At 55.8% G+C, this 23953-nt stretch overlaps 7 protein-coding genes across 7 annotated transcripts; 3 read left to right on the forward strand and 4 right to left on the reverse strand.

Moving 5' to 3' along the window:
* Positions 1–276: 276 nt before the first annotated feature.
* BKA78DRAFT_298104 (regulator of volume decrease after cellular swelling-domain-containing protein) lies at positions 277–1238 on the forward strand (the record flags this gene model as incomplete). The annotated part of the gene is made up of 2 exons (XM_066886863.1): positions 277–560; positions 623–1238. The coding sequence occupies 2 exons, from the start codon at positions 277–279 to the stop codon at positions 1236–1238; spliced, it is 900 nt and encodes a 299-aa protein (XP_066740981.1).
* Positions 1239–2731: 1493 nt separating this feature from the next.
* Positions 2732–3418, forward strand: BKA78DRAFT_321421 (uncharacterized protein). Its single transcript, XM_066889021.1, has one exon. It carries the CDS (start codon positions 2751–2753, stop codon positions 3255–3257), a length of 507 nt encoding a protein of 168 aa, XP_066740982.1. The 5' UTR covers positions 2732–2750; the 3' UTR covers positions 3258–3418.
* A 255-nt stretch (positions 3419–3673) lies between these two features.
* BKA78DRAFT_321422 (reductase with broad range of substrate specificity) lies at positions 3674–5145 on the reverse strand. Its single transcript, XM_066889022.1, has 4 exons — positions 4914–5145; positions 4633–4843; positions 4382–4564; positions 3674–4329 (listed from the first exon to the last, which is right to left on the reverse strand). The coding sequence occupies exons 1-4, from the start codon at positions 4950–4952 to the stop codon at positions 3881–3883; spliced, it is 882 nt and encodes a 293-aa protein (XP_066740983.1). The 5' UTR covers positions 4953–5145; the 3' UTR covers positions 3674–3880.
* Positions 5146–8633: 3488 nt separating this feature from the next.
* Positions 8634–9521, forward strand: BKA78DRAFT_321425 (uncharacterized protein). The gene has a single exon (XM_066889023.1). The coding sequence runs from the start codon at positions 8882–8884 to the stop codon at positions 9107–9109; it is 228 nt and encodes a 75-aa protein (XP_066740984.1). The 5' UTR covers positions 8634–8881; the 3' UTR covers positions 9110–9521.
* Positions 9522–11387: 1866 nt separating this feature from the next.
* On the reverse strand, positions 11388–12347 carry BKA78DRAFT_298107 (uncharacterized protein; the record flags this gene model as incomplete). The annotated part of the gene is made up of 1 exon (XM_066886864.1): positions 11388–12347. The coding sequence occupies one exon, from the start codon at positions 12345–12347 to the stop codon at positions 11388–11390; it is 960 nt and encodes a 319-aa protein (XP_066740985.1).
* Positions 12348–13139: 792 nt separating this feature from the next.
* On the reverse strand, positions 13140–18103 carry BKA78DRAFT_374286 (uncharacterized protein; the record flags this gene model as incomplete). The annotated part of the gene is made up of 5 exons (XM_066892789.1): positions 17711–18103; positions 17478–17648; positions 16474–17361; positions 16033–16396; positions 13140–15982 (listed from the first exon to the last, which is right to left on the reverse strand). Exons 1-5 carry the CDS (start codon positions 17738–17740, stop codon positions 13140–13142), a joined length of 4296 nt encoding a protein of 1431 aa, XP_066740986.1. The 5' UTR covers positions 17741–18103.
* A 385-nt stretch (positions 18104–18488) lies between these two features.
* BKA78DRAFT_255574 (terpenoid cyclases/protein prenyltransferase alpha-alpha toroid) lies at positions 18489–20867 on the reverse strand (the record flags this gene model as incomplete). Its single annotated transcript, XM_066885007.1, has 4 exons — positions 18489–18579; positions 18634–20079; positions 20125–20588; positions 20643–20867. The coding sequence occupies 4 exons, from the start codon at positions 20865–20867 to the stop codon at positions 18489–18491; spliced, it is 2226 nt and encodes a 741-aa protein (XP_066740987.1).
* Between the last annotated feature and the right edge of the window lie 3086 nt (positions 20868–23953).

Here is a 23953-nt window from a genome sequence, read left to right on the forward strand (position 1 = left end):
GGGACGACCGTCAGGATCAGGGGTCACCGCAAGCAAGAAGGGGAGAGGGTGAAGAAAGTAAAAATTGACAACAGAGAAATGGGCGTGTAGAGTAGGACTGTGCCTCGGGTTTTACAAATCAACGAGGTGACGCAGGTCGGACGCGGGGACAGGTTGCCGTCATCGGCTGTGACTGCCGTTGCCATTTACCTATCGATAGAGCTCAGAAAACAGCTCTTGGATCTGTTTTTGCGCAACACCAACCGCAACCTCCACATCACAACGCAGCAATTCGCCATGTCCGTTCAGATTCTCGCCCGCGCGCCCGAGCTCGCCGACTTTACGCCTCTCCAAGAACACCAGGAGTCGACGCCGGGCGTCTTCTTTGGCGGCAAACCCGTCCTACACCTACGCGCGCCCAACGCGACGCTCGTCCAGCCCAAGCACATTGGCGCCGACGCTACGTGGCCGGCTTTCCAGAGCGGCGCGACAACAAATGGACAAGGCGCGACGAATGGCGATGCGAGTGAGGCGGATGAGACGGTTGCGATTGGCGGAGTTGACGTGTTTGTGACGTCTGAGTACGCGCTCACCACCGCCCGTCGAGCGACTTTGACATACTGACAATTGAGCTCGACTTCAGACGACTCATCTTCTTCTCCCCCGCTTCCTCGACAGGCGTCTCGATACCCTATCCCACCATCAGTCTACACGCAGTCCAGCGCCTCGAAGCTAGCCTCGCAGCCCAAACGACGCACACCCACGGCATATACATGCAATTGCTGCTGTCCGAGCCGCGCGGCGTCGACGACGAGGACGTGGAGACGCTCGAGTTGACGCTGGTGCCCGGCGCAGAGGTCGAGGTACCTGGCGCCTCCACAACAACCAGCGGCGCATCCACAGGCGCAGAAGACACCGCCGGGTCCGCCTCAGCAGCAACGACGCCGACACCAACCCAGCAGCTCTTCGCCGCCCTGTCCATCTGCGCCGACCTCAACCCGGACCGCGACGAGGACGAAGGTCAAGGTGGGGACGACTATCCCGCGCCAGGCACTGGTGGTTGGATCACGGCGGACAACATGCACGAGTTTGCGGATGCCGAAGGCGGGTTTGCTGGGTTTGGTGGCATACCGGTGCTGGGTGGCGAGGTTCCTGCGGTCGCTGGCACGGTAAGACCCAGGGAGGAGGATGATGAGGATGGTGGTGAGGCGGGAGATGCGGCGGAGAGCGACGAGACAAAGTGGAGGCGGACGGAGTAGGGGATGAGAATGAAGTTACGAAGAGCACCGTCAAAAAGCATTCGTGCGTGCATTTTGGACTCGGCGGAAGATTGGATATCTGCCATGGTTCCATCTTCGTGCAGTAGAAGATCTGCTCATTGCAAGTTCGATTGCTCGAGGGCAGCACCTAGGTTTGGGGGCTCGAAGAAGAACCTCCGGGTACGCGGAGTTTGACGTATGGATACCCACGATAGATTCATCAAAAGCAGACTTGGAGAAAAAAGGAACAGGGGACCAAAAGGCGCCGTCATTGCCATGGGTAGAAATAAAAACAGACAAGGCTTAGTAGCAAAATCTAGGGCACACTAGAGAGCGACTCTGGAACAATCGACTTCGAGGGACGTGTAGCTAGGGAGCATTCAAACACGACGCAAATACACGGCCAACACTCGAAATGGTATCCACGGCTTTTGCTGACTGACTTAAGCTGTAGACCAACCAGCAAGCTGTGGTGGACTCGATGAGATTAGAGAAATCGAGCGCCCGCCACAGTGGGTGACGGAAGAAATTGCCAATCCCAAGACCTTCTCGTGCTAAGTAAGAACACATGGAGACGGGGAGTCCTCCAGCTCATGGTTCCTTTGAGATAGAGAGTATTTTCCCCTTAGTGGATGGTTACAAGGAGCAGTCAAGTGTTTGCGTCTGAGTGTGCGACGACTTGGGATCATGCCTAGGTTGAGTTCCTTTCGCCATCTGCGGTGCCGCCATTGAAAGGCAGTCAAACAAACATCTTGGACAAAGCTACAGATACAGACAGTAAGTAAGTCTCAAAAGGAAAGTCAACTGCAGGCAAGTCAGGAGCGCTCGAAAGCTCCCTGGGGCTACCCTTTGAAGTTCAAATGGCCCAACTCTTTGGGCGGTGAGACGCTTGAATGCTCCCTGTGTATGCACATCTCGACTTGGTGACGAGTGATCGTCGTGTGCCGGGATGTGGAATTCGGAAAATGGGGCTTGGTATGTAGCGAAAGGCATGGCTAACAGAACAGAGCCCAGTGGGTGACGAAAGAAAATTGCTAATCCAAGAATCTCTGTCACCAAATCAGAAAACGTAGAGACGTGGAGTGTTCAAGCGCTTAATGCTTTGAACATAGAGAGAATTCCCTCTTAACGGGTGCTCACAAGGAGCATTCAAGCGCTTACGTGTGCGACAACTTGAAGCTGCCCGAGCCTCAAGTCGAATTTCTTTCGTAACCCACTGTGGAGCGACCTTGAACGTTTGGCAACTTTTAACGTCGAAAAGTGCGCAGCCAGGGAGCATTCAAGCATACGATAAGAGTAGTCAATTTCTTAATGTAGTGATACAGGGAGCATTCAAACCGCTTTGCGCAAGAGATACATGGAGCAGTCGAAGTCCACTGGCCACGGCTTTTCCAACCGCGCTTTGGACCCTTGAAGCACAGCAGCCCAGTGCCGTAGAAGGCATGTAGCAATACGCAAGGCAGGTAAGCCGACCCAACATCAATATGTACGTGCCTCTACATTTATTTATCCATGCATTATTGCACGCTTGAATCAGTACCCAGGCAGCCATGCTCGAACCAGCTCAATTCCTTCCGACACCGCCCCTGCTCTAGGTACGCAAGTACGCATCCCTCCGCTTCACCTCGACAGCCTCCGTTGCTCGCCTCACTCCTGACCTCGCTCACCCGCAAATCACACCTTGATGGCATGACATGGTGCCTCCCCCTCGTTCGTGTCCCCTCCGCTGTGGAGACTGGAGTCTCCGTGTTTTGGATGCTTTCAGTTAGGCAGGTGGGGGGCGCCGCGCCGACTCGACTGGGGGAAAGAGCTGAGCTTCGCGCAGGTGGGGCGGGGCCCCCCGTGTGGGCGAGAGTCATGGGTAGCTCCAGTCCCCAAGGGTGGGGTGGGGTAAGGGGTAGCAAGGCCGCTGTCGGCGGCGCGCGGCGGGGAATGAGATGGGACGAGACGATGGGGAGTGCTCGCGCGCACCCCTCACTCGCGCTGATTTTGGAGGCATGGAGGAGACGCTCGACCTAGCCACTCAATCGTCCATGCCTTCCTTGATTGCTTATCAACCGGCAGACGAGAGGGAGAGCTAGTAGGCAAAAAAATCGATGAGCCCAGGGACGCATGTTGAGGACGCCGGCATCCATCGCCACGTGCGAGCCGGCGAGCTCGAGGCAGTTGAGGTCGCACACACGCTGCCAAAGTGGCTAGCCGCTGCAAGGGCGAAAGCCACCAACAGACGCCGGCTTGCGGCTAGCACCGATGACCCAACGAGCTCTGCTGGCTGCTCATCCTCGCATTTTGACAGCGCGTGCTAATGCGCGGTCGAGGTTTCACCGCATATGCAAAATGCAGGAATTGCATGCAAGTAACGACTACATGTTGGAAGGGGAAGATGGAAAGCTATTGGATTTGGTTGATCACAGGAAGGGGACAATGAGCAAAGCTTTTTTTGAATCTGATTTCATTCATGTCGCGTATATACGTTTCTATCTCGTAGCCATCCATCGCTGTAGACGAACCGAGATGATCTAGCCAACAAGTCCAAGCACAAGACTTTTTAGGTAGAGACAAGCTTTCCTTTCAAAGGGGATATAATCTCAAAAAAGACAATGAGCAAGGGAAAATTAACAAAGGGGTATTACAAAAAGTGCTTAAGGGAGGACGTAGCCACCGTCGACGAGGATGTCGGCGCCGGTGGTGTAGGACGAAGCGTCCGAGGCAAGGTACAGGAAAGCACCCTTGAGCTCCGAGGCCTCACCCTCGCGGCCCATGGGGATCTTGCTCTTCCAGATGTCCTTGGTCTCCTGCGGGATGAAGTCGGAGATCTCGGTGTTGATGTAGCCGGGCGAGATGGAGTTGGCGCGCGCGTACTTGACCCACTCGACGGCCAGCGAGCGGCACAGGTGGATGACACCGGCCTTGGCCGCGTTGTAGGCAGCCTGAAGCTGAGGGAAGTTGACAATGTGGCCGGACATGGAGGCCGTGGCGACGAAGCTTCCGCCAGTGTAGTTTTCGAGCTTGTTGCCGTTCAGGTCCTTGCCCTCGAGATACTGCTTTCTCCAGATCTCTCCGGCAGCACGAGCACAAAAGAAAGTTCCGTATTGGGGTATGTCAGTTGCGTTCAATGCCTTTTTAATGATTGGGGGGCGTACCAAGATCCGTAGAGACAACCTTGTGGTAGTGGGAGACTTCGCCGTCAGTGGCGGGACCCTGGGTCCACGGAACACCAGAGTTGGCAACGAAGATGTCAAGACGACCATTGAACTCCTTGACAATCTCGTAGACAGCAGCCTTGACGCTGGCCTCGTCGGTCACGTTGACCTGGTAAGCCTTGGCTGTGGGTGGGGTTAGCAAAAATCCAAAAACATGTGATGCGCGTGTGCGCGGGGTCGGTGGCACCTACCCTTTACGCCATAGGTCTTCTCAATGTCGGCAGCACGCTCAATGGCCTTCTTGTTGCTGTTGTACCAGATGGCAACGTTGGCACCGGCCTCGGCGAAGCCCTGGGCAACGGCAAGACCAATACCAGCGCCAGCGCCGGAGACAATGGCGGTCTTGCCCTTGAGGGAGAAGAGGGGAAGGACGCGGTCGTTCTTGGGAGCAATGGTGTTGTTCTAAAATGGATAAATTAGAATACACTGATTCCGAGAGATTCCGCGGTGCGGGGAGGGGCGGAGAACATACAATGGCGAAGACGCCGTTCTTGATGGCACCGTCAGACATGATGAAGGAGTTGGAGGAGGATAAAAATGGAGTGGTATGGATTGATGGAGATGGGAATTGTTGGATGGGAGAGTGAATTGATGATGAGAGAAAAGCAGAACAGAAGGGAGAGTCGGCCTCTTTAAGAAGGGCAGCTGGTCGTCTGGTGAGGTCGCGGGGCTGAAGCTATGTCATGGCAGGGGGGCCGATGGTGGGGACCGTTGAAGGGCAAACGGCCAATGGCGTTGAGCAGCCAAAGAGCCGGTGACGTGTGACGAGCGGCTGCAAGCCGCGGGCCCAGACTGAAGGCCAAAGCTCCCCCTCATATCGATCATCTGCGATGCACTCTGCGGGACAAGTCGATAACTTGCCACTAACTCGTCAATAGCCGCGATTCAGTCGCCGAAAAAAATGGCATCAGTTCCGCGACGTCTTCTTCAATCCATTGATGATTTTTTGCACTGACCCAGCGCCTGTCGCGCGTGTTGTCGACCAATTTCACTATATACATCGCGATCCGTTGCCCCCAATGACACCATAGAGCCCCGCCTCGTCCTCCGCGCTCCGGCCCAGCTTCGGCCCACGACACACCAAACCGGGAACTCTGTGGGCCACAACATCGCAATCAGGAACCTCCCATCAATTAATTCATCATCCCATCATCGACTTTCATCGTCAATGTCATACGTAGTCATTGCACGCACCACACTAACCGCCTGTCCCACCGACTTCTTCACTTTCCGCCGTTGCACCCTATCCAAATAATCCCTCGTCCTCCCTGCTGCTCCGCTGCGAGCCTAATCCGCCAATGCCCGTCTGCTCCTGTGCCGCGAACTGGCATTCGTTCCGAAATCCGCTCAACACCATGCTCAACACCATCAAGGTGGCTCTGGCCGCGTCTGCTTTGAAACTGTCTGCTCCAACATCGTCGGCATGCGTCGCCACGAGGCTCTCAGCTCGTGTCTTACACTGCGACAACCACCCACCCAGGCACTTCAGCTAATCCACCCAGGTAGGCAATTCTCACTAAGCCTCGTCCCTTTCCTTTACAATCTCTTCTCTGGAAAATGTCCAAAAGTCATCCCTTGCTTTTGCGCTGTTGTTTGTGGTCATCTGATGGGCGCGCATTCCTCACTCTGTTTGGAGCAAGTACATGCCACAGTAGAACAAATTACAAGCCTCAATCTCTCCGTCCTCTCCTTCTCTTCTTTTCAACTCAACATGTCCTCCATTCTCTGTGCTATTGAATTTGAATTGTTTCCATCGTTTCCGCGGTCACCAGCGACTTTACAACACCCAGGAATCCACAACCTCTCACTAAGCCTGCCGGCCTGGATCGTCTAACGCGCTGGCCATGGCTGCTCTCTTGCCACGCGAGCCAGAGCCAGCCTCGAGCATCCCGCCCGGAGTGTGGGTCGCCATCGGCGTCTCCGTCTTCATCATCGTCGTCGCCTTTGTCTGCATGGTCCTGCTGCTCATGCGAGCAACCCAATCGCACAGAAAACTTCTAGCAGACCTTGAGCAAAGGGGCATCCGTCTGGGTCAGCAGGTCGAGCATATCGGAGGAGATGGCGTCTCAAGGCCACGAGCAGTACTTCGTCGAAATGTCCTTTTACCGTACAACAACAATGCCGCCTGGGGGACTTTGCCATCCAGGGACTCGCTCGGTCGTTCGCAGTCCTCCATAGCCAAGGTTCAGTCTTCTAGCACGACAAACACGGCCCCCAAGCCTCAGTCCAAGAGAGGATGGTCCTTTACCAAACGATCAAAACGTCAGCCAAAGCACATTGTGCTGGAAAAGGTTCGGACTGGCCATCTATCCGCAATTATCGAAAGCCCGATTCCCAGACGCAACACTTCTGCCTCGAACCTTCAGGACATTCAAGAATGCACGACACCAGTGGACTCGCTTCCTCCAAGGCTTAAACTCGGTTTCCAGGAATCCCCCATCTCCACCCTCTGTGCCCCAAGAATCAGCAGCACTCCAAACTCGGCCCCTGATTTGACTGCGCAGTTGCGACCTCCTGTGCCATATGCTATTGACACAGTCTCTTCTTCTGGAACCGTGGTCCGGTCTCCCAAGCGCATGGTCCGATCCAACTCTGTTCCGTCTGTATCTGGCTCATACTTGTACGATTTCCATGTCAATGGCACCCGCGGTCTCCGCAATGGAAGCGTTACCAATCGCTACTCCGGCAGTGCTCCCGGCGACCCTGTCCCTCCACTGCCGCTCAAGCTCCGCCGTGATCGATCCGTGAGCAACATGGAGTACAGCCCCTCGCGTCGTTCAGTGTCAAGCTACGAATCCGCCACCAGCTCAATCCTCATCACGGGAAGCCCATCTGCACACCGAAGCCCACATGCCAAGTTGAAGCAGAGCCCTGGACATGAGTTGCACAAATCCCTTGTTATCAAAGGCTCACGTCCTCTTATCCAGTCGCTTCACAAGAGTAGTCAGTCGGTCCCACTCCACTTCAGGGAAAATTCGATTCGAAGCAATGTTGCGCGTCTGAGCATGCAAGACATGCACACACATTCGCGCCACGGTAGCGGAGATTCAATGAAGAGTGATCCCCCAAAGACGGATGCTCAGCAACAATCGATCCACAACCGTTCTGATAATAGTCTCACTGGAAACACGCCTCGCAGGCAGTCGCGCTCCCAAGTCACTTTGGAAGGTTCTCCAACAGAGCGCGTTCGGTCGAGCGTCCCGGTAGATGGACACGAGCCCCCAACTCACCAACTTTCTCGCGCTTCGACCAATGCCTCTTCGTCTAGCAGCAACGGCAATCCATTCCAATGGGATCCCAGCCCGATGCAGTCTGGAAAGCCTGCTGTACCGAGAAGGAGTCCAGAGAGGAAAAAGGCACACCGACGTCAAAACTGCATTCGATTGTCCGTTGGCCCCACGAACGCTGCGGCAGGAGGCCATAGCTCTACCATGAGCGGCATTGAAGAGGAACCATCCAACAGCTCGCATCGCAAGCAACCTTCCAAAGAGCCGGAGATGATTTACTTGGATACCCGCCCGCTCCCACGGCCACCGAGCGCTGGCGTCTTTGAGCCCGAGCTGCGCTTCGATCCCACAAAAATTAGAGCTGCCCTTTCTACTGGATCCCCAACATTGTCACTAAACAAGTACAACCGTGACTCTGCAGAGGGGTCACCTCGTCGGCACTCTGAGATTAGCACCGGATCAGGTTTCAGCATTCCGACCTTTCCCAGCCCTGGCAGCAGTCAACCGGCCACGTCCCAATCGACCTTTGCCTTGCCACCAGCAAGCGAGACTAGTGAGCTCCCAGATGCTGGATTCTTCAAGCTGCCGGCAGACGATGCCGTGACTGGTCATATCAGAGACAAGGAGAACAGAAGAGTCGTCTCGTGCTACCAGGGAGTATTCGATATTTCTCCCCCCAACGCATCTCCCGTAGAAGCACCCTCCAACCCGAGAACGCCGCGCTCTCCCAAGACAGATCGGCCCAAGTCCTCCATGCCGTCGCTTCTGCAGACACCTCCTACTATTGCAAAGTCGGCCACCGCCGGGGCAGAAGTTGACGAACCAAACTCATCCCCGCCCGTGCTCCCCGAAAAGAGCCCCTACCGTGCCAGCGCTCCTTCTCCTGAGCGTGCCAACGGTCGCCGTTCTGGCGGTCTGATTGGCCCACGTGCCGAGCCAGCAAAGGAGCTCCGCAAGACGGTGTCCGAGTTGCGCCGGATGAACAGCGACGCGGATGATGAGCACCGCACGAGCCGACGCTACAGAATGCTGGGCCGCGAGTCTACCATGGTCGCGCTGGACGCTGACGAGGAGCCTCAGCTTGAGCTTTCGCCGAAGAAGAAGAGGCACAAGAGGAATAAGAGTGGCAGCAAGGGCAGCATCAAGCAGAGCCAGTCACTGATTATTCCAGCATCTTCCTTTCGTTTGGTGACGAACTTGGAAGACATTGACCATGGCGATGAAGGCCCTAGGGACTTTTCTCAGTCTTCTACGTCACTTCCAATTCTTTCTAGCGACTCGGGTGCCCTGGGTCTTGGCATCGCATTTGACAAACCAGAGACTTCCAAAGAGAACAACACCACGCCTGGCAAAAAGACACCGCAGAACCGCTCGTCCAAGACTCAGAGCAAGACCAAGAGCCAAATCACGGACAGCAGCTACACTTCGCTCACGGACCTAATGCTCGCCTCGTCCTCTGACATATTTGACAGACGCGAGGTCCCTGGACGTCCCACGAGCATGGCCACGCAATCTCAGGCGGAATGGGGTGTCGTGCTAGGTGGAGCCCCATCTTCCACAGCTCCCAAGTCCATTGCCGAAATCACTTCGACGCCCACCGTCAAGATTGTCAGCCCGACGGCTCCGCCGACTGGCAACAGTAGCCGGTACAGCGGCAGCGTGTGCGAAGACGGCGAGAGTTTCTGGGAGACGCCGTCGGTGCAGGAGCAGCGCGAGCGCGAGAAGCGCCGCGAGTCGCGCGTGCTGAGCGAGCTACTCCCGGAGACGCCTGTCAACCGCTCAGAGAAGAAAGCGAGGAAGATGCGCTCGACAATGACAGACGCCAACGACAGCGATGTCGAAAATCGCACGCCTCCCAACGCCACCACCAGTGCGCAACCCTCTCGCGCCTCCCAATCGCAGAAGCAGACCAAACCGCGCAAACCCACAATTTCTATCCCTTCCATCCCCTCCACTACGTCTCTGCCTGCCTCGCCAGTGCATACCGCCCCCGTCCGTCCGCCGACGCCCCCACGCTCGCAGTCCCAATCGCGCTCGCGTTCACAATCAAGGTCCTCGCGGCGCGCCTCGTTCCACTCGACCCGCTCGCACCGCTCGCAGAGCCAGCCGTCCGCCTCACGCTACTCCAAGAGCTCGCCTGCGCCGTCGCTGCACGCCGTCACCAGCTCGCCGCACACGCCGCGCAGTCGCCTGGGCCGCTGGATCGCTGCCGGCTTGGGGAATGTGGGCGCGTCGCAGCCTCCTGCGCAGCCGTCTCAACCGCAGACAAAGAACAAGGACTCCGGCAACAGCAGTTCTAGGGGCACGTCGAAGGACAAACGGGCGAGCACCAGAGGGAAGCGCGGCGGCCGCAAGTGGCGCGGCGCAAGCAAAGGCAAGACGTCCGACGACGCAGATGCCAACGCCGACGGCTACAACAACATGAACGTGGCCGCTGCAGAGAAAGAGAAACCTCACCCAGTGCCGGCGAAGCGCGCCGTCAAAGAACGCACCAGCCTGCGCGTCTTCCACGGGCGCCGCAGCGTCGCTAACCAACAACTGCAGCAGCAACAACTCAACCAGCAGCACACCTCCAACCCAGACGAGGCCGGCGTGACCAAAAAGACGCTCACGCCGCAGCGCGGCGTCATGAGCATGCCGCGCGTGATTGTCGAGACGCCGAGTCCGCGCGCGTCCACCCAGTCGGCCGATTGGGACGGGGAGGAGAGGGGAAGGGCAATGGGCAGGGGGGAGAAGCCGAGGGGGGCGAGGGTCACGGTTATTGGAGATGATAGTGAGGCCGAGGGGGCGTTGTTCTAGAGAAAGGGGTTGGGAGGAGGAGGAGGAGAGGTGAGAAGTCAGTCGCCGTTGCCATTTTCGACGCTCCGCAGGTCGCGAGCGGATCTGCTCTTTCCCTCACTTACCACTCACTCACTGCCTTGCCGGTCCCGTTTTCATTTCTTCCTTCACTTGCTTTCATCATACCCCCTTCTTTCCCTTTCCTTTCCTTTCCTTTCCTTTCCTTTTATCTTATCCACGTACACGACAGCTCTTCTTCCTTCCGGTTCTTTCCCCTTACGTATCTCCAGCCATCTAATATCCCCCTGTATTGCAGCCTACGACACCCGCTGGCTTGTCCTCTTTCAAGGGATGACCGAGCGCGGTCATAATGTATAATTAATCGAGCGAGCGAGCCCTTTGCTGGTTGGCTATAGCTTTGGATTTCGCGGTTGCTTATGCCTAGTATTAATTAATGTCTTGGTGCTGCCTGCTGTGGACTAGGTTGTGTGGAATACTGCGAGCTTTTTTGGTCGATTACGCACGCCCTTCGCCTTTGCGTGTTCTACCTGCTGTCTTTTTCTGCATGCCTCATTAAGCACTACAGTTGATCCCAGAAGTCGAGGCTTTAGAAGCGCATACTTCAGGAGTGGCAAGGTAAGCCAAGATGGAAACTGTGTCGCGTAAACCCCTCCCAAAATGGAAAGGGCTAGTCTGACATCGTCAAGTATTCCTCGTTCAATATTGGACAATTGAGTTCGCGGACTTGACATTTATCGCCTGCCCATGCTTTCGCGACTGCCGCATGTTCCTTCCTCCAGGAAATCCCGCAGAAAGATGGAGTCTTCTCTCCTGATTGCCCAACGTCGCACACATTATCTATATCATTCCAGGCCCCCCTTAAAACGACCTGTGGAGTGCTCAACCGGTATTCCGTCATCTTCTCCGAGCTCCCTTAATCATCACATCAATGGGCGGTCGGCCATTGTATCCTCATCCGAATCGTCCTCATAAATCTCAAAAACACCACCAGTCAACCGTTCCTCTTTCCGGGAAGAAGACCTCGAGTTGCCAAACTTGGACCACCCGTCCCGATAAATGCTGCGATACTCCGCGTCATCATCGTCATCCGCCGTCTGGAGATGCTGACCTATCCCCCTAAATTCACCTGCACGGCCCTCAGCAATCGCTCGCTGGAAGCAGCGCAGCTTCCTTAGGTGCGGCACGTATCTGCGCGAGATGTAAAACGTCACCAGCGCTTCGTGGAAGGCCATCCACATGAGGTGCTGCGTCATCTCCCTCGAGACGTCCGTCGAGCCGTCGATCGCTTCGCCGTCTGGTGTGATTAGCCACGGTGGTCGTGTGATTTTCAACGTGATAGCGAGAACATCGCGCAGGTAGCCCTCGCCTGGATCCTCTTTCTCGCAGGCTACGCTCCCGGGCACTCCCTCAAAGGAATCCTTGTGGGCCAGTGCGTGGTGGACTGGTTTCGGCAGATGCGCGAGGTAAGCGAATGGTACAGTGTTTGGCCCAGCGGGTTTCTTGTAGTAGCACTCGCAGCTGTCTTCAGGGAAACGAGTGGCGCCGTCGACATCGGGACGAGGTGCCGTAAAGTGCGTCATGTGCATCGACTCGATGTATTCGGCGGGGAAAATGACAAAAACGTCGATCTTCTTGCCATCGCTGTAGCCGTCGAGGTGCACGGGGACGCGCAGGATGATGTGTGCATATCTGTCGCGCTGCCAGCTGGGGTTTTCGCGGAAGGATCGAGCGCAAACCATATCGAGGGTTGCTTTCGAGGTACGGTAGGGAGTTCGGTGGCCGAAGAGGATAGGTTTGTTCTCTGCGTCGCGACCGACTTCAACGACCACTGGCGCATCTTTGATGTCGCAGCAGCGCTCGTGGGTACTCCATGACTCCATGAGAAAGTAGAGAAGCGATTGACTATGTTGGTCTGGTAACGTATGAGACGCCGATACTGATGAAGTGCCCCTGAATGATTCTCGCGGGTCGTGTTGATGTGAGAAGAGCACTCGTGCGATGGTCTTCTGTCGAACGGGCAGCTCGAAGTCCTTTTGAGCGACTCATATCTCTATACTGTAGACTATGCGATCCAAAGGGGGAATAGCTGAACAAGCTGAAAAGAAAGGCCTGCCCAGAACACTCAGCACTGAGGATCCAAAAACCGTTTTCACAAGGCCAGACTCCAGCCATTGACGTCTACCTGCCCCAAATTGCAATATTTCGACAACACCTAAATGTTCTGACGCTTGAATTGACAAAACAAAAAATAAAATGAAAGGTTTGAATCCGGTCGGAGTAAAGATTTCTGCTTCTGTAACCTGATTAAGTATGACTTTTCAAGGTAATCCGGGCAGCTCCGGTCGAGACCTCGACAGTCGATTGAAGCAAGACGGAATTTTCAAGTCGAGCATCACCAGCTGATCACCTCATCCTACCAAGAAGCATGAAAAAAGTAGTGTCTTTATCTATATCTTGGTCTTTTCTTCGTATATACAACATACCCAGCCACCGTAGCCAGCCGAGTCAAAATGCCGCCTTCCCACCCTCCCGATACAAACCACAATATCCAAATAATTACAATTACAATGAATGCCACATCTCACATCTCCTACTATGTACAAATCTCCGCCAACAAATGCCACCGACATGATCGAACATGCAGCAGCACAGTCTACAACTCGCAAAGGCCCTTACCGGCTGCCCTTGCGATCGATAATCTTCCCACCATACCGCTCCAACAGCTGCGCCTCCTTCTCACGGCCCTCCTGCTTCGCCAACGCCAGCGGCGTGCGGCCCTTGGCGTCGCGGTGGTTGACTTTGCACTGCTCGCGCCACTTGGACAGCAGAGCCGCCAGCGACGCATTGCGGCCACCGTGGACCGCGGCATGCAGCGGCGTCCATCCGTTGTCGTCCTCCAGCGCCGCGCCCTTGGGCTCAGCAGACAGAAGTGCGTCCAGCAGCTCGGTGCCGACCGGCTCCTCGATGCCCGCCGCAACGTTGAAGATGGTCTTGCCGTCGGCTTCCTTGCGGAGCACGCTCAGGTTGTGCGTCTTGCAGTAGGAGAGGAGGAGAGACAGGGCGGCAGGGTTGCGCTCCTCGACGGCCGCCATCAGCGGGTTGTTCGTCGCGCCGGCGGGCAGGACGAATTGCGGAGGCAGCGCTGGGTGCTCGAGGAGCTTCTGAAGACCGTCGAGGCCGCCGCCGGATACGGCGATCCAGACGATCTTCTCGTAGGCGGCGGCGTTGGACAGGTCGACGGCAGGGTGTGCGAGGAGTGCGTCGATGATCTCATTTTCCTCAAAATTGAGAGCGTGTGCGAGAGGGGAGCGTCCGCTCGCGTCGGCAAAGTTGGGGTTGGCGCCACGGGATAGCAGCAGGGACACGATGGGCTCGTTTCCAGCAAAGCTCGCGTGCGAGATGGCCGTCTTGCCCTGGGAGTCGGCTTCGTCGAGGTTGAAGCGGCCGCTGTCAACGAGCGCAGCGACGCACTCGACGGATTCACTGTCGACGGCGCAGGCGATTGCCGTTTTGCCGCCCAGGTAGCAGTCACTGTTGACGAGGTGCTCTTGCTTCAGGAGAAGCTTGGCACATTCAACGTGACCACGACGAGCGGCCCAGCACAGCGCTTCGCCGAGTTGAAGCTTCTTGGGGTCGTTGCTTCGCAGAAGAATCTCGACGCTCGAATAGTGACCGAAAATGTTGGCAATGAGGAAGTGGTCCGCCTTGGTCAACAGGTCCTGGTCTCCCTCGCTGTGTCTCGACGCCCAGGTCCGGAGCCACGAGCCATAGGGCTGTGTGTCGGCGGAGCAGATGATGGCGGCGACATCGTGGAGCTCCGCTTGTTGGGCGCGACGCTCATTGTCCTGCGACGGCCGCGTGCATTCGGCCAAGTGGTAGCCCCACCATACAGCAGCATAGTGGTAGAAGTCGTGAGAGCAGGCGTATGTCATTTGGTCGTGCAGCGAGCGGTCCGGGTCAATGTTGCGGCTAGGAATGGCCGACGCGACGAGACGGACGTAGAGAATACAACGGCGAGCCAGCATGGCATTCATTTGCCAGGCGTGCTGCTCTCTCGCAGCGGGGTCTTCCGCAAGGTACGGCTTAAGGAGCCAAGAGCTGGGGGCAGCACGGAGAATGCAGTCCTTGAGGGACTGGTGAATCAGGCGGATCGAGGGGTTGGCGTCATCCTCGTCAACCTTGACCAACGGCCTGATGAGCTTGAGAATGTATCCCGAGTCGAGATCCTCAATCAACTGCTGCAGGCGCTGCGGTGACAGATCCGTCGTGTCATCACCGACCGACACAATGTATGCCAGCTGCTCGAGCGTCAGCTCTTCGCGTGCAAATGCCAGCGTCGAAAGAGCCCTCTCAATCACACGTCGCGCCTCATACTGCTTGCCCTCGTCGTCCGAATCCATCTTCACCGCACGGTCAATGATCTTGGCGTAAATCCTTGACAGGCCAGTCCGAGCGGGGGCGGCATCGAGCTCGCGGAGAATCTTGCGTGCGTTCGTTCCACTACGCATGTACTCGAGCACCATACGGATCCAGATGGCGGAGCCGTCAGCCCGCTCGGCAAGCCTCTTGACAATCTGGCTCCTGTTTTCGGCATCGGATCGCTTGTCCTCTTCGGTCACACCGTCTTCATCTCCCTGGGAGTCCGTGTCGGGCTTCTTGGCCACTGGAATCGACGGCTTTTTGACATGGCTGACTCGCTTGGCCGTGGGAATCTTCCTGGAGGAGCTGCTGCGCTTGGTGTGCTTACGGGGGTTGTTACCGCCCTGCTGCTCCCTGGTGTTGGCCAGCTTGTATTGCGGCCAGAACTTATCGACGTAGTGCTGCGCGATCAGACGGTCTTCCTCCTTGGGGCGAGCCGGCAGGAACAGCGTGCCCTTGGGCAGGTTGTTCCTCAAGTCACCGTCAGGCCTGGAGGAAACGAAAATCTTCACGTGGCACTGAGCTGCGGAAACACCGTGAATCAGTCCCAGGAGGTGCTCTTGAGTCGAGTCACTGCACTCGTCAAACGCATCCAAGACGACGTAGACCCAAGCCTTGTTGTCCTCCTTCTTGAAGGTGGTTAGGATGAACTCGAGCAAGTCGTCGCGAGACCGCGTAGGTGCATTCGAGGCAATCTTGGTCCTGGTTTCCTCAACCCATGTCAAAAAGGACTGCCGAAGCTGGGGGCGGTGCGTCAGCAGCTGCGAGATGAGGCTGCAGTAAATGTTCTCGGCCTTGTTGCGCTCGCCGTCATCTTTGCAAAAGTAAGCCAGGATGGTCGGACGCGGCCAAGTGTTTTCCGCATCTTCTTTGAGATGGTCAACAATGTAGGCCGTGTTCATCGATTTGCCACTACCCATGTCACCGATCAGAGCCAAGAAGTTGGTACTAGGCGAGTCCGGTGGGGGAAGGCTGTAGCATTCGTGCCAGCTCCTAAAACTGTCATGCTTCGTGATCCACTCGCAGGTACCGCGGGCGCGTGGCTCCAAGGAAACGCTGCTCTCCTTGTGCCTGTTGCCATCGAGGAGTTGACGGACTTGTCTTCGTTAGCAAGATTATGAAGGAAATTAGAATTGAGAAGCTCACCCTTTTGCTCCAACTGCTCGTGACGGATGTTCTTGACTTCTCCGTAAGTTTCGACAACCAGGCAGCGGGAGAGCAATTCCACGTGGGCCGCAAATGCGTCGACCGTTTCCGGGACCTTGAGACTGAATTGCTCCTTGAAAATGGAAACAACAAAGATGGACTGGCGGAAGAGACTGGTGACGGCGAGGTAAAAGTCCAGGACATCCTTGTAAACCTTGATCAGGATATCCTCGACATTTTCGCTGTGCTCAAGTCTTTCATTCTGAATGACCTTGTCACACAGCTCGAGTTCAGGTAGTCTAGATTCGAGCATGCTGATCTTGATACGAACTTCCTGGGAGCTGTCACACAGGCTGGAAAGCATCTGCGACAAGTCAGACACATCGCAATGAAAAGTCAAGATCGCGGTCCAATCAGTGAGCCGCGCTTTGGTTGACTTACGTTGGTAGCCGTCTTGACACAAACCAGTGCAGTCGAAGCCGACTTTTCCAGGGCAGTGATGGGGCTCAGCCAGTCCAAGCCGCGCTGTACGGACCTCAAAAAGGGCTGGACGGCATGCATCACTTGTCGTGACTTGGAAGCCTCCAGATGCTGGTCGTTCTCCTTTGCAAGGGCGGCCAAAAGCTCCTGGGGGTTGCGGGCGCTGGCAGCCTCCCAGCCAATCATGGCGCGCTGCTCATCGTTCAAGAGCTCACAAGCCCTCTCAAAGACAGAGGGCTTGGGAGGTGGCGGCATCACCGCTGGCGGGGGAGGCGCTGGCTGCTCCTCAATAACACCGGGGCTCTGGCAGCGCTCCACAGGCGTCTCCGGGACTGGGACGTAGGCTGGCGGCGGCTGCTCGTCGGGCTTTTCATCCTCATAGGCAACCTCGGGTTCAGCCTCTGGCAGTTGAGGCTCAGCGGTAGCTGGCACCTGTTCCTCTGGCAAGCTGGGCTTCTCTGGATTTTCCGGGTCGGCAGTGGACGGCGGCGAAGTTCCATCGTACTTGGAGGAGCCCTGGAGACTGCTGGCGGAGTTTGAGCTAGGAGAGTCGCCGTCAGTCGCGGTCGTCGGCGGTGCTCTCTCATCTTTGGCAGTTGGTTCTTCCACAAGACGAATGGTTTCCTCTTTTGGAACTCCGACCTCGGCCTTGGGTGGTGGTGATGGCTCGTCCTTAGCGGCTGCTTTCTCTTGAGATTCTACTGCCTTTTCACTGGCAGGTCCGACGTCGGCAGCTGCTTTTGAAGAGTCGGCTTGAACCGTCTGATCCTCAGTTTTGCTGGGTGCTTCGGCAGCGGGAACTTCCTCCTTAGCTGCGGGTTGTTGTTGTTTGCCTGAGGCTGGTCGCTTCTAGATCTAGATATCAGATAAGGTCTAGCGGGAAAATTCTACCAAGACATCCAGATTCGGACGCGGCATTCTGAAACCGCGCCATGTAGAGAATTGATGCAGAGAAATCGACATACCTCGCTCTTCAAGCTGCCGGAGCCCTTTTTTGCGACCCGGGGCGTTGGCGCTGACCCCGGCGCACTGGCTGACGTCTTTGGCTCCGTTGCTGGTATCCTAGGCTTCTCAGGCACAGGCTCATCCTGCGGCTGTGCCTTTTCCTTCAAGCAGCACAGCAGACGGAAGCCCGACTGGTAGCGGGTCGCGCACGACGATTAGCGAGAGGTCTGAATTGGCGGTGTGGGCAAAGTACCTTGGATGATTTGCCCTTTGCTCCTCCCATGGCTGCGGTTGTTGGGTCGATGATGGACTAGAAATACAATAATAGACACTAGTTAAAGAGACATGTAAACAAGAGATGTGGCAAAGTGGACGCCCTAGGCTGGTAGGGTGCCTGGAGCAGGTGTTGTTTGTGGGATAGCTAGAAGACACTGTGGTGGACGAGCACGTCGCGGCGCGTGACGAGGAGACTTTCTGCACTCCATCTTCTACCCCTGTTTTTTCGCGACGCGGCACGAAGGCGATCGCTCCACTTGTCCAATATTACTCGAAACGCGTCCAAAAGAAGAAGGGAACTGGTTTCAATACACGACCCGGGCCGGATAGGTGCAGTGCCATGCCGAGAAGGGTCTTTTGAGACGTTCGCGAACGGTTTCAAATGAGCTAAGGAGGCCAGAATTATGTGTGCAATTTGCGGGGACTCCACTGATGGTCGTTAAAGTGGATCCAAAGTACGGAAGTAGATCCGCCAAGAGGCGGTGAAAGGGGGCGAGTCAAGGCGTCCGATTCATGACAATCTCGATTATCGAGGTGAACGCTCTGGTCGATAGGAATGTATAAAGGACCATAATCCTTTTGAATCTCGGTTGCTCTTCTGTACCATCTTCCGGGAGGCCGTTTTCAGGATGCTATGGTGATTACAAAGTCCAGTTCTATGTGTACAAGTTGAGATATTAGAAAAGAAGTTGACCGTATCGTTAGATGCAATGCAATGCCCATCTACCAAGCCAGATGCTGTTCGTTACGTTCGTCTAGAGAAGGGTCTCGTCGCCGTACTTGCGTGCGTACATGCCGAGAGCCTTCATCGGAAAGATGAATTTGTAATTCGGGTACGAAATCATGCTGTCTCATGTCAGTACCCGCTTGACAGCTGGCATTAGTGGAGATACAACTCACCAAGAATTGTTGAAGACACCCTCAATGGCCTCTTGTAGCCATTCGCCATTGGCCTGCTGCCGGCTCATTATCATCTTGAGTGCCTTGGCAATGACAGTTTTATCAGGAAACTCTGCCTCCATCAAGCCAATGCAGACCCATGCCGTCTGGACCACTTGGCTCCGTTCGTGGTTGCGCCAGACGAGATCCTCGCAGCTCTTGTAGCTCTCACCCCAGCCGCCGTCCTCCATCTGTCGTTCGACAAAGAAATGGCAAGCCCGACGGACGCGCTCCGAATTTTCGTACGTCTCACCGACGCTGCGGAGTGACTCGAGCGCGAACATGCCTGCATAAGTGAAACAGATGCCCCAGCTTCCATACCACGAACCATCTTCACGCTGGGCCCGCCGAATGTAGCCGACAGCACGCTCAATGAAAGCATCAATCTCGGCACGTCGGTACTTGGGGAACTGCTTGCGGAACGCGCAAAGAGCCGTCACGACCGCGGTGGTGCACTCAGGATAATCATATTCGACCATGATACGATCGAAGACTTCGGCGGCATTGAGCCATTCGAGTTTCGTAGAGCCACGAGTTGGCTCATACGACGCGCAGCCGCCTGATGGGTTTTGCATGGTAAGTAGAAGGTCAGCAGACCACCTCAAGCGCTCGTCAGAGACGAGGTCTGGGTAGCTCGAGAAAGATTGAAGGAGCAAGACCGATTTGAGACCTTCGGCCGTGCAGTCGGAGACGGTATATCCTTGCTCCCGGGTGCTGAACGCCCAGGCGCCCTTGGAGGCTTGCCGGTACGCGACTTCATAGTGAGGAGGATTTTCGACCATTTGCTGCTTCTCCAAGAAATCCAAAGCTTTCGTGAGCATAGGCTTCCACCTTGCGTCGTTTTGTACGCCAGCCGACACAGCAGCTTGGATCAGAAATGAAGTGTCCCAGATTTGCACGCCGTTGGTACCATTCATCAACATGCCCTCATTTTTGACCCACAAGTAGTCAGCCAGCTTCTCGCGATGTTTTTTCACGGCGAAGCTATCAGGTCCTTCCTCGATGTAGGCGCAGATCAGGTTCATAGGAGCGTTTGCAGGCGCAAGACAGGCGTAGTTGGTGTTCTCGTCCTCGAACTTGATGAGTTGGTAGGCCCACTCCTCTGCGCGTTTGATCAACCAATCAAATCTCAGGAATGGGATCCAGATGTACACGAGTATCCAGTTGATGGTGTTGAGAATCCAGGTCTTTGGGTGGTAGTTGTCCTGGGGCGCGATGCTATTCCTATGGCCGTTCCAATTGATGCTCTCGTATTCCTCAACAAAGAGCTCTTTTTGAAGCGACTCGGTCAAGGGAGTGAGCTTGTAGGACCACTTCTTGGAGTATACGAAACCCATAGGCAAATACACCTGGCGCATGTGGATCCACCAGCGCCAGGGATGAATAGGAACCCAGTCTGGCAGAAGCCTTTGCCGGTCAGCCATTGTCCAACATCTCAATCTGGGGTCTTACCAAAGCTCAGGAGGCACCGGGTTGACGATATCCCATTTAGCGACACCCAACACCGCAAGCCACCACTTGGCCCAGTGTGGCGCATGCGTCGCACCACCCATTTTGTGCAGTGTGCCTCTCGCCTTGATCATTCTAGGATCTTCCGCATCCATTCCAAGGAGCCTCATGACTGTGTAGTTCATTGCGGTACCGAATACCGAGCTTTCGCCCTCGATGTGAAGGCCCCAGCCGCCATCGACGGGGTTTTGGCGCGCAAGAAGATAGTTCTTGATCTCCGTCTTGTATGCTTCTGGAACCTCCGTCTCAGTCACGTACCAAGTGACGGCCAGTCCGGGGAGCAGAAACATAGGTCCTCCATACTCGCACGCCCATTGTCCAGATGGAAGTTGCAATTCCTTGAAGAACGTAAGACCGTTTTCGACGGCTTGGATTGGAGTCTTTGCGGGTGGTAGATCAGGAAGACCCTGGACATTGTCAGTCTACCAATCTTGGTCCTGAATATGGCGTCTATGACGTACCGTAGGCAAGCCCAAGTGGTACCTATCAGCCACCGTTTGAGGCCACTTTTCGACTTGGTCGTCGGTTTCCAGGTACTGCCATGTCTGCCTGCCATTCTCATCGAGGAGGCGCCATCGACTGTAGTCCGTCTTACTTCCGGCGGTCGAATTGGCGGCTATGGCGCCGTTGGCGCCTTTCTCATCGTGCGAATTGGCGTGGCCGTTGACAGCCGTGGTGCGCGCCATGCTGTGATGGCGATGCTCGTACGGCAGCGAGATCCGGAGCTCGAGCGTTCAATGAATTGATTCCGAAGCGCTCTGGCAGTGCGAGATTGAGTGGGACGCGCTGGAGGCAGCGTCGAGTGGGCGCTTGGCAGGGGCTCTGCGGCCACAAGACACGGCCACACTCCCGCCTGCCGCCTCACTTTGCGCGCCCTAAAATTCCTTATCGATAGGCGAGTCATGCTGGCGTCCCTGGCGTCGGCCTTTAAGTCGCGTCGCTGCATCATTTCTTCCATCGTCGTCGTCGTCTCATCATCTCATGACGCTGTTGCGATGTTCGTTTTGACGCAGCCATGACAGGAACAGGGCTAAGCGAAGCATCGTTGGTTCCGGGCCCCCGGGGCAGTCAGCGGCGTTTAACTCGCGAATAAGCCTTCTTTCCCCCTGCTCCTGGCCATCTTTTGCTTTGTCGACCTGGGCTGACGGGTCGGCGGCACCTAGCTTAGCAGAGTCCCGTATCGTGGCAGAGTAGTATCCGCGTCCGCATCCATCTGGCTGGGTAGGAAGGAATACGAGCAGCAGTCATCTCGTGTGATGGCGAAGTCACAGTAATCTCTCAGGGTCTGTCTGTGGTCCGCTAGTGCTTCTCCACTTGACTGATCGAATGGATGGACCCGAGGGGCCAGAAAACATTGACTGCCACTTTGGCCTTGGTTGCCCTCTCTGGACTGCCGACTGTGCCATGGTATCAGTGCCCGCCTCTTTTTCCTGGTGGTGTTGAATTGCAAGACTTTGACGTCATTCCTAGGCGGCTGGTGGAAATCCACAACCCAACGTCGATCTCCCTTTTTGCTTCGGGTCAGGCAAGCTGTGTGACTTCAACAAGACACAATCGTCGGCCTTCTCTTCGGCATGTTATCCAAGGCCGACCAAAGGTGCAAAAATTCGACGACAGGGAGGCATCGCAGACATGCCCGGGCAGAGGCAGAGAAAGGACGCACCGACCAGAGCGTACGTTGCTCGGATGACCGCTAGGTGAATTATTCGCGCCATGGATTCTCAACGCGTCCGTCTCTGGACGCTGATTTGCTCCGACTCATCCGGGACGCATTAGCGATTGGTTGTCGACTTTTGGCCTCCACGATCTACGCCATGGCCAACTGCGAGATACGCAAAATTCACAGTGACAAGTGACAAGTGTCAAGCTGGTGACTGGTTCCTGGTGCAAGAACGAAAAAGATGTGTTTGGTGGAGAAGAACGAAAGCAGAATCATCTCCTGGCCGAAGTTTCACCACTTCCCAACTTCTGAACCATGCCCGCCATAACTCTCCGCGGCAACAACAATGGATTGTTCTCCAGCGCGCAAGGATCTCAAACTCAGCCCAGCTACGCCGCTCGCCTCGCAAACACCAAGCGAGTTTGACCGTTGACATCCGAGACCCGATTTCGTCGCCCGCATGAAGAGGATTGTGGGGCAAATGTGGTGGGGAAGTGGTGTCGGTATCTTCCACTCCATCACGGAACTGGGGCAGCACAGTATGAGCAAGGCATAGCCAGACTCGACAAGATCACAGTTGAGAGGCACACTACATGCGATCTGAAACCCCCAGAAAGACAAGTTCCAGAGAATCGCTTTGGTACACAGCTTGGCGCTGCCGCATTGGGAATATTTCCAAACTTAACCACCACCTTGGTTCGCGAGACGCGTCGCGCTGTCACTTGCGTAGACCGCTTCAGTGGCCTGCTGCAACACCACAAAGCGCCGCAAGCAAACCCACTGCGCCCCATCAACATCCCTGGCCTCCGCATGCACCTAGACGGTCTTTTGATTGAATCGCTTAGCTGCATCGTCGACGTCCGCGCAACCTGAGCACTGAACCACTCGTACGACCACCAACTCGGCTAAGCCGACCAGTAAACAGAAGGGCAAGATGAGACCACGGGCAACGGCGATGCCGATCGGCACGATGCCCCTCTGCTGCCCGGCAGGCAAGAAGATGTTGTGACTTGAGGGATGACGGGAAGACAGTCATCCGGCAGAGATAACAAGGGCGGCTATCAATGCGTTCCAGCAACATGTCCGGAGACCTGTCAGGTAAGCGTCCTGGAAGAAGAAGGCATCGAGTGTGCCACATGCCCGGCTGTAACCCCCAGTTTCTCACAACCCTTGAACTACCGTTTTGGACCCATTGAACCATTGACGGCCACCCCCTTGACCTTCAGCGCTTGTTTGCCGGCGAATGACAAGCAAAAAAGCAAAAAATCCGACAACAATTCAAAAATGGCGTCCTATGATGTTACCGTGATGGCAAAATTCCAACCAATGACATCAGATTTCACAACTTGCCGTGGTGGGCTGCCCTACACCAAATTCTGCATCCGGTGCCCTACCCGTCAACAGGGCACCAACCACCACGCCAAGACCGATCAAGTCGAAGCAAGAAAAAAAACCTGACCACAACCAGCGCGAGTGCCTTGCTTTATCCCAGCAAGCTTCTACAGCTCCATCAGCCGGTGAATCTTTTAATCTATTTCGCCCGGCACTCGGCGCGCCAAGTCCCCTGTACCCTCAGGCAAACGGCGGGCCTTGTAGGCGCATTGATTCTTGTTGCGATGCCATGCGGTGCCACGGCGGTACTGCTGCTGCTGGAGGTGAGGAAGAAAATGTCGTCCTGCCCTTGAGAAGCAAGGCAAGGCCGCCTACAGAAGGCAGATCTTTGGGGTCCACGGGTCGTGCGTTAGCGCCGTCTTTTTCCCAGACATGCGTGCCCTGCGTTCCGCAACTTGAGCATCAAAATAGTGGCATTGAAATTTTTTGGTCGACGGGCATGAACACCAACTTGTCAAGGGAGACGGCAGTCACGGCAGCGACCCGATTGCGCGTTTGGCACTAGAGAGTCGAATCAACGAAGCACATGGGTTGCATTGGTGGTTTTGGTGATGGCGTCGGCGATGTCGGCGAGGAGCGAACGCAACTCGTTGAGCATGTGGTTTGCCGAGTGTAGGTGGGCAACGGACATTCTGCAGCGTGGGGACACGAAGCATGGAGATGCGGTTCCACGTTCAACCTCGCTTCCTTGAAAAGTACTTGCATTCGGATGGGAGAGCA

The sequence above is a fragment of the Phyllosticta capitalensis genome, assembly GCF_038381095.1.
Source record: "Phyllosticta capitalensis strain CBS 128856 chromosome Unknown BKA78scaffold_9, whole genome shotgun sequence".
Taxonomy (NCBI): Eukaryota; Fungi; Ascomycota; class Dothideomycetes; order Botryosphaeriales; family Phyllostictaceae; genus Phyllosticta; species Phyllosticta capitalensis.

Coding starts and splice junctions, on each gene's coding strand:
- BKA78DRAFT_321421 (XM_066889021.1), top strand. CDS start 2,751: ATGCATTATTGCACGCTTGAATCAGTACCCAGGCAGCCATGCTCGAAC.
- BKA78DRAFT_321422 (XM_066889022.1), bottom strand. CDS start 4,952: ATGTCTGACGGTGCCATCAAGAACGGCGTCTTCGCCATT. Junction 4,565..4,632: donor GAAGACCTATGGCGTAAAGG/GTAGGTGCCACC, acceptor CCCCACCCACAG/CCAAGGCTTACCAGGTCAAC. Junction 4,330..4,381: donor GGTTGTCTCTACGGATCTTG/GTACGCCCCCCA, acceptor ACATACCCCAAT/ACGGAACTTTCTTTTGTGCT.
- BKA78DRAFT_321425 (XM_066889023.1), top strand. CDS start 8,882: ATGGCGATGAAGGCCCTAGGGACTTTTCTCAGTCTTCTACGTCACTTC.